The 9046-nt window shown below is 34.1% G+C and overlaps 1 protein-coding gene across 7 annotated transcripts in view; it reads left to right on the top strand.

Annotated features, from left to right (window-relative positions):
• LOC118743360 (extracellular superoxide dismutase [Cu-Zn]) overlaps positions 1-6949 on the top strand; it is a 15763-nt gene extending 8814 nt beyond the window's left edge. Inside the window, exons 2-6 of one of the 7 annotated variants that reach the window (XM_036475978.1) lie at positions 2543-2624; positions 2702-2914; positions 3334-3584; positions 4200-4270; positions 6644-6826. In XM_036475978.1, the coding sequence (XP_036331871.1) occupies positions 2562-2624; positions 2702-2914; positions 3334-3584; positions 4200-4245 (573 nt within the window). In that variant the 5' untranslated portion in view covers positions 2543-2561 and the 3' untranslated portion in view covers positions 4246-4270; positions 6644-6826. Of the gene's footprint in view, positions 1-2542; positions 2625-2701; positions 2915-3333; positions 4030-4174; positions 4271-6147; positions 6380-6643 lie in introns of those variants that run through there. The other 6 variants (XM_036475977.1, XM_036475975.1, XM_036475976.1 and 3 more) reach the window with 6 other exon arrangements.
• Positions 6950-9046: the final 2097 nt, after the last annotated feature.

The following is a 9046-nucleotide window of genomic DNA, read 5'->3' as shown; positions in this document are numbered from 1 at the left end:
TTATTCAAGTTTTTCGTAAACCAATCTTTGAAAAAAGTAAAAAAACAGTATCAAAAATCTCATTCTTACGGTGACGTTGAGAAGATTTTTAAATATTTTTATGCAGATTTTTTGAGCTTAATCTAATTTGTCATCTGAGGGGACTTTTTTCAAAAAGTTCTTTAAGAAACTATTTTTATTCATAACTAACTTCATTTTTGGAGGTATTTTCAAATCGGTCCAGCTCACTTAAATCCTAATATTTTTTCGAAATATTTTGGTGGACGCCTTAGAATATAATAAATTTTGTAATCCCGGCGGAAAAACCGCAACTTTTTTTGGTGATGCAGTCTAATATACATATATGTATGTACATACATATTTACATACATAAGTTTTTACATATTTATTTACATGCAAAAAATTTCAACAATTGGAAAGGCAGCAATTCAAGTGGACTTAACCCTGTAAGCACGTCTGTACATATCTAAATATGTATATTGTCAATTTTTATTTGTATCAAAATTACAGAGAGAACAAGTGCTTAGCATCAGCGTGAACACTTATGAAATATTTCCATACATACAGACAAGCATAACTATGCTCACACATTGCATTAAAAGTGAATTCACCTTTGAAAAAATTTCGTTTTATTGGGTAAATCTCACTTCGGTGAGCGACTGACCCACAAAAAATGTAAAAATTAAGGTTAGCTCGGCAAGCAATTCACGCATCACAAACGGGCGAATGTCGAGTATGTCTGTCTGTGTTTTTTTTTTTTTTTTTTTGTTATCTGAGGGGTGTCTGTTTGCGAATCTAGTTAATTTTTACAGCAATAAATGACATTTTGTAACTGCTTCCCGATTTTATTACACATGAAAGATATGCATGTGTGTATGTATATATGTATATTAGACTGGGTCGGTTCCCATATGAAAGGGAAAAGTAAGAAATTCCTTCTGTAGCAGGAAAACTTACTCCGATAGAATGCTGGCGTCGTTAAAATTTATCTTCCTGTCATGCCCCAAACACAAATAAAAATTTGTTCATGAGTGTTTATTTATGACAAAATTTTAAAGTATGATAGATCGTTTAAAAGTATGCTTTTGTATAGTATAAAACTTCATAAGAAACAAACGTTTTTGAATTTACGGTAACTTAATTTTAATTCAGTCGGCTGGAAAGAGAACTCGCTGGAATGGGTAATTTTGGTCAGCAGATTATTTTTCAACGATAGGTTGTACCTTGAAATCGGCTTTTCAATGACAAAAAGTTATGAAAAAGCTGTAATTTGGCTGTTTTAGGACTCGACAACGACGAAAATTTTTAAGACGCCAAATTTTCTACAATTATCCCGCGGCGACGTGGTAAGAGGTTCGCACAACCACTCGATCTGCTCGAACCCTGGGCCGAGCAATATAAAAAAACTTGCAATTGTATTTCTGTCATGAAAAAAGGTTCTGATCAGAACCATTTCCACTCTCCTTTGTGTGACAACATCAAACCGCACACCACAAATCGGAAGAGGAACTCTGCCAAATATTTATTTTTGTTTTATGCTTTCAAAGTAGGTCGAGTGATTACAAATGTTTATTCGCGACCCTGTCTAATGTACACATATGCACATATGTGTGTATATTAGAGTGGTCCAAAAATGTAAAGTCGGAATTTTAATGCTCCCACCCCCCTGGGATTGTTCTACACCGAAAAAATATACCCTTATTTTTATATTTTGAAATCAAAAAATGTTTAGAGGTCGCACGAAGCGCTCAAAGTTTTCCATGTATTTTGTATGGCGAAAAAACAATTTTCCGTAGAAATGGTATAGAATTCCCGAAAATCAATATTTCGGAAAACTCTGTTTCTCTTCAGGAGACAGCCAATAAAATTGCCCAATTATTTATTTAACCATTTTTTGTAGTAACTATATTTTATAGGTCCTCGAAAAACCCCAGATAATGCAATGGGGAGACCAATAAAAAATCTTTGGTATTAAAAAATGGTTAAGTAATCGAAGTCTCGTGAAGAGAAATATAGTTTTCCGATCAAAAATATTGATTTTCAAGAATTATATACCATTTCTACGGAAACTTGAGCGCACTCTAAATATTTTTTGATTTCAAAATAAAAAATAAAGGGTATATTTTTTTACCATTTTACTTTTTTTTTTGGACCAGCCTAGTGTATATCTTTATAACACACAGCAGTTTTGAGTAATGTTGATGGCATTCGCTTATGTCGCTAAACGATTCATAAACTGCCAGATATGACTTCGGATAACGCGTGATAAAGATTAAGGAACCAAAGGTATAAATTTTACTTTTTGTAACTACTGTATATGCGGTTTTATTTTTGATGCAGTAAAGCAAAACATGTACATGTGTCTCATTTTCTTTTTTTCTTTTGTGAGGTGTGATATTGATATCGTATTTAGTCCCCCAACTCGTTTAGTATAATCTATTAAACCTTTTTTTGATACATATCTATAGTACATACATACATACATATATGTATATGTATATTTTTGTACATTTGAATAATCCAATGTTTATTATCTTTTCAGTAAATCGCCAAAAAAAAAAATGCACTCTCATTATGCCTTAATAGCCACATTGGCATTGTGTGCGGTCAGCGCCCTAGCAGAGGTACGTATTCTACTTTCAATAAAGTTTTGTTGCATTCATTGTTGATATTCACACATTTATTTGTCAATTGTCCATAGCAGAAAAGCGCCACTATGGAAGCCATTGCCTATATGGAGGGCCCCATCGTGAAGGGTAATGTTACTTTCATACAGAATGGCTGCTCGGAGAATGTTCATGTGCACGTCTACTTGACTGGATTGGATCCAGGCAAGCACGGTTTCCACGTGCACGAAAAGGGCGACCTAACCAATGGCTGCACCAGCACCGGTGGACATTTTAATCCCGATAAGGTATTGGAATAAATATGAATTTTGTCGGAAAATATGCAAAAGTTATGGACTCTCTTCTGATTGCCTCATCAATTTTTCTGATCACGAATACTTTCCAGTGGTCCTTTTCTCGCGCATGCGTCTGCTTTCTCAAATGTTCTACATTGATTCTCTGCTAATATAAATATATAAAATCTACAGTAATTTTCACGAGTAAAAAATCAGTACGAAACTGTTTCCTTGGCGTTCAATTAGAGGTTCGAGTCCCATCAATTTACTCTTTAAAAATAGTCCCTAAGTGATAAAGCTTTGATTGTTAAACCTCTTGTTTTTTTTCTAATAATTTAGCCGAATCAAACAAGGAAGCGAAATTCCAAAAAAAAAACTATAAAACCTTATACATAATAATTAACTTATTTTCTCTCCACTCCCCCCTGTAGATGGATCATGGGGCGCCTGACGATGAAGTGCGCCACGTTGGCGATTTGGGCAATGTGGAGGCCGATGCGAATGGCATTGTTGATACCACTTTCACCGACCACTTGATCAGCTTAACTGGCAAGCGTACCATCATCGGACGCGGACTGGTTGTGCACGAATTGACCGATGATTTGGGCAGGGGTAGCCACCCCGATTCGAAGAAGACTGGCAATGCAGGTGGACGCTTGGCTTGCGGTGTCATTGGTGTTAAGTAAATATCAGAACAAAAGAAAACAAAACAAAAACCACACGCTTTTACTTTGTACACGCTAATTGTATGAAAGCTTCAAATCAAAATTAGTATGGCTGTATACGTCATTGTTTTTTTTTAAGTGTTGTACTATTGTTGTAACATGTCAATCATTTGCTTAAACAGCGCCGTAGCGCAGTGAAGCAGGCTAATGTATTTTTTCCTTGGCTTTTTATTTTCATTTAAACTGCTATTATTTTTGATTTATTTTTTGTCGATTTCTCTAGCTTCCTTGCTCTCTATTTCATTTTGTTCTATTTTTTTTCTGTTTTATTGTTTCCACATTTTCTTCACTAACTCTTTCTTACCTTTAAAATTTGAGCAAAAATTTATGTTTTGCTTATCATTTTGATATGCAACGACTTTAATAAATTAATGTTTTGTGGTTAACCAAATCGGCCAAATTAATATAAATTTATTTTGTGGCCATTTATTTATATAGGACTGTGTGTATATTTATTTTGGGTGCTTATTTAGATTGGGTGTTTATTTTACTTGTATAAACGTGTATATATATGTATGTATTTGAGTATGCTTTTTTGTGTATTTAGTCGTAATTAAGCGCTTCATATTTAGACATAAACTTGTACATGGATGCATCGCAACAACAGGAAATACATAGCTACATAAAAGCACCCACTTCAAGGGTACGTATGACAACCTCTTCTATTAGTCTAACAGGAAAAAGTCATTAGTTTTAGTTGCTTGCGTGTTTGCTGCTAATCAAACCTTTCAAATCTATTGTATGAATGAATATTTAGAATCACATTTACATATGATTTACCAAAGAAATTACCAGAATGTAAGAGTTCGATTATTTTTTATTGTCATGATGTATGCTAGAGTCATAAATAAGCTCGCAATAAGGCCATGCTTTGACTCTAATAATACAAGAAGACAATGCCAAATAGGACATAATATAAATATATATCCGTTTATGGTTTTTGGCTGACAATGTTTTCCCTCCGTCGCAAACTCATGAATAGGTCAGCTCTGTTTCACTCCCACTGTGGCATTTTACCACAACGAAAGGTTTTATTCTAAAGCTTTCTGAATAAAATGTATAGAAAGCTCAAAAACGCTCTGTGGACATGCCGATGCAGTGGTAAATTCTGACTTAAACTCTTAAGCGCAAGTGGGGAAAACTTGAAGGAATTAAAAGTTTAGTTTATAAACGTGAGATAACGTAACCCTATCAAAAAATTTGCGTGGAATGCCTTGGAGCTTAAAAATATTCGCGACCAAAAAACATCCAACGTGGAAAGCTTTTTAAAGCTTTTAGTTGACTTTATATGAACAAGTTCGTCAAAGGCTATTAGATAGAGCTTTTTAACGATCAAAGCATATCCCTTCGGGTTAAGCTGTTTTGCTTTTCAAAGCTCTCAATACATTTTATATGGAAGTGCAGAAAGTAAAAGCTCTCTCTGAGTGACGACGGTGCAAAATTTTGTTGGCGGTTATAGCGCCGGACGGGCCCATGACAGTCGTCACTATTTTATATGATGCGCTTAGAGCAAGAGCTCTCTCTGATCGTCTATGATGGAAAAAAACTTATAAAAAGCTTAAAAAGCTCTGATCCCGGCTACGTTTTAACCCTCACTTATTCAGCGCAGTGATGATCAGAAAGGTATTATTCTATCTAACCTGTATAAAGCAAAAAAAAACCTATGCAACAGTGCAAGAGTTTTGCCCGTCACTGATTAAGCTTAGGGCTTATTTAAATTATACAGTCGTCGAAAGGTTTCGATGCTCGATATCCCAGTATTTTTTTCTTTATTTGAGCAATAGAAGCCACAACAGCAAACTTTAGAATTTTGTCTATCTTTCTGTATGTGTTTATGTTTGTATGTATTTGTACAGTTTTCAACAATGTAATGCCAGAGGTCTAACTTAAAATATAGAAACAAAAAAATTAGAGAGTTACCACATGTTTGAAAATTGCAGTTTAAGTAAATTGATAAGACAAAGCAAATATTGCAATATGGCTGTCAAAAGAAAGCGGTGTAAGAAGGCTTACAGCCAAAAATACTTTTGTGGAGGTTGCCACATGTTTGAAAATTTTAATTTAATTTAATTGATAATTGCGTCAAACTGCAGAGGTTTAGGAAAGTTTACTTTCGAAAAGATTTTTGAACGGGGTTGCCACCTGTTTGAAAATTTCAGTTTAATTAGATTGATAAAATAAATGGCATATTACAATACGGGTATCAAACAACACAAAAATACTTTTAAGGCTCAGTGAAGTACGCCGAGTATTTGCTAGTTGTATATGAAATTTGTTCACCTCTAAGAAAGTACTAAACTATTTAGATACTGTTGACAGTAAACGCATTTCTGTTTTTGCATACCTACCAGTGTAAAAAGTGCTAACACATGAACACAATCTGCATTCGCACTTAAATAATCCAATAACGGAGTTAAAAAAAACGTAATGCAACCCTGCAAATACATACCTTTTGGTCATATGACTAAAATATACTTGTAACATGGCTTAACTATTTAATTTGAATAAATATTTTTTCAGCGCTTACCCATCTCATCAAGCATCAGTCATTGGTTGTGAGCCAACATTTTATGTGCCCCATCAACAGCCACAAGATCATGCTGTCTATCCCATTTTATCATCGAGTCTACCATATCCATATGCATTACCATACTTTTATTAAAAAAAGCGAACGTTGCAGAGCCATCATTCAAAATAATCATTTGTAATACTCGACTTACAGCCAATTTTACGAAAGCATGTTTAGTGTGAAATGATTTTAATTTTTTGAATTTCATAAGGAAGTTGACAGAAAATGAAAAATCATTTGCCATTTAAATTGCTGGTGAAACCGGGTGTTATATAGAGCCCAGAAAATAATTTCAACCAATCATAAGATTTGTGTAGTTGGCCATCATGTCTCACGTCTCAATGTGTTGTCTTCAATTTTAATTTAACATGCTTAAGTCATACATATGTACATACATAACTTCGAAATCATAGCCCTTTCTAAATTTTTAATGGAAACCCTTTTTAGCGGCGAAGTTCACGAATGGCCCTGTACGAATAATGCCAGCCCTGCAGTGTCAGTACTTTCCATGCTTGCCTTCGTCCTGACGGTGTTAGCGGCTCGAGTATTAGTTTAGATGAAAGCAACGCTGGAGAGCGAATTGCTAGCAAATAATATAAAACATCGGCAGGATATTTAATTTAACAAAAAGCAATCTTGTATTCAATGTATTTAAATTCTCAAAGCATTATTTTATGTTATACATGCTTGGTTATTTATATTTATAATTTACTAACAATTTACATACGAAATAAACTTTGCCAATTGGCACAAATGAAATGCATTTCAATAAAAAGCAAATGGTATAAAAAGTGAATTTTATGTGCGTAAAAACAGTGACTAACTAATTTTTGATTAATGACAACCAAAGGACAATCACAAATACAATTAGTTAGAGCAGCACAAATTTCCTAAAAGAATTTACTAGTGTTGGGAAGTATCGAGTACTTTGGAGGAACGAGTTCTTTGGTATCGATACTTTTGAGGATCGGGTATTTTTGAGAGTGCTGAGTACTTTCTTTAAATATGCACATGTTGGTAACATTTCATTGCTTAGCGTAGAAATCTTACAAGCTGGCAGCACTTTATTCAAATTGATATATTAATCTCAATTTACGTCAAATGAACTAACTTTACTGGGTTGAAGTATTGTACTTGAAAATTGTTGAAACTTCAAATACAGTACAATCATTTATCAATACCGGTAAATGTAAGTAAAACGCAGTACTTTCAAGTATATCATTGACACTTAATACTAAGTACTTTGAATCGATCCTGAGTACATGTATCAAAGCGATGATTGCGATATTTTTGAATACTGAGTACTTACGAGTTCTTTTGTGAGTACTGAATACTTTCGAGTTCTTTTGTGAGTACTGAGTACTATCGAGTTCTTTTGTGAGTACTGAGTACTTTTAAGGTCTTTTATGAATACAGAGTTCTGTGAAGTATTCAGTAACGGTGCTTCTAAAAATTGGCTGCTTTGAGAATCCAGTTCTGAGTACTTTTGGTATCGATAATGCCCAACACTACAGTTTACTAGAGTACGATATGCACTGAAGCGAATGTAATTATGTATGTATGAGTGTACTATATTCCTTTAATAAGTTCCACCCCACATAAACCGTGGGTAAAACCATTTGTTAGCAATCGCTGACAAAGTAAATAAACTCCCAGCAAACGTCACATTCTTAAAATATAATAAATAATTTGGTTCAAAAGCTTTTAGGTTTTTGATTTGACTTTCGCTTTGGCTTCCTTTCAAGAAAAATACATACATACATAGGCTACTAAAGCAGTTACATACATATGTGCATACATACGCACAGGTAAGTACAATAAGGTGGTGGACTCGCTTTATCTATAGCGGTTTTTTGAATATTTTAGGCGGTCTTTTTGAAATCTTGATTTTTCGAATACTGAGTAAACCGGATTTTTGCAATCGAATATATCAGGTGTGCACCTAGTTTGTTTATATACCAGCATCTAAAAATTTTAAGTATTTATTTTATTGAAAAAGGGAATGCATAGAACATTTTTATTCATTTTATTCAAATTTTCCACCACATAAAATTACTTAGATAAGTAATTTTTAAGCAAAAACTACGACCAACTTCAATGCTCATATAAAAACTTAAGTTCATTTCTTCATAATCCAATGATTGGAACTAAAGCAATAGCATGGAACCGCCCCTAAGGTGCAACCTTTCCGATAAAAAAATAACAAATCGGGTAACGTGGTCCATAGTTAAAGCGGTAATATAAATGAAAAAAATTTATAAAAAATATTCCGACGAATTTATAACCTCCTCCTTTTTAAGTCGGTTAAAAAGAAAACCGAACGAAAATCTTTCAGTTATTTTTTTCTTTATTGTAGCAGCTTACAGAACTACACGTGGTCTTCATTCTCATCTAACGGCAGACTCGGGGGAAAAAGCCAGATCCGACGAATTTGGGCCGTTGGGAGTAGGATGTTAGATGAGCTGATGTGAGTCGCCATATAAAGGTTTAACCTGCTACAATATCCAGGATGGTGATGTGGCAAAGTATCGTGAGCCTCACGAAGCAACTCGAGCTCTTCATCGACGTTGGGTAGCGTTGAATTTTTCACTCAGCTTTTCTGTTTTGTAATTCAAAATACTTCGAACTTATTTTGCTTTATTGATTTCTAAATTAAAGCTATGCGTAGCTATTTTTAGTAGTCATATTGTAATTTTGGTCATGAACTCTGACTAACAGTATATTTAGCTGTAGAGGAAATATGTAAAATAAAGCTGGTTTATCTGGGTTTTCTTGAGTAGAAAACAAATAATCGAACACCTTAGGTTAGGTTAGGTTGAAGCGACTACCTACATTCCACATGGAAGAGAG

The sequence above is a fragment of the Rhagoletis pomonella genome, unplaced genomic scaffold (assembly GCF_013731165.1).
Source record: "Rhagoletis pomonella isolate Grant_MI unplaced genomic scaffold, Rhpom_1.0 Rhpom_scaffold_00007, whole genome shotgun sequence".
In the NCBI taxonomy this organism is placed as follows: Eukaryota; Metazoa; Arthropoda; class Insecta; order Diptera; family Tephritidae; genus Rhagoletis; species Rhagoletis pomonella.
This window is presented reverse-complemented; position numbering and strand designations above follow the sequence as displayed.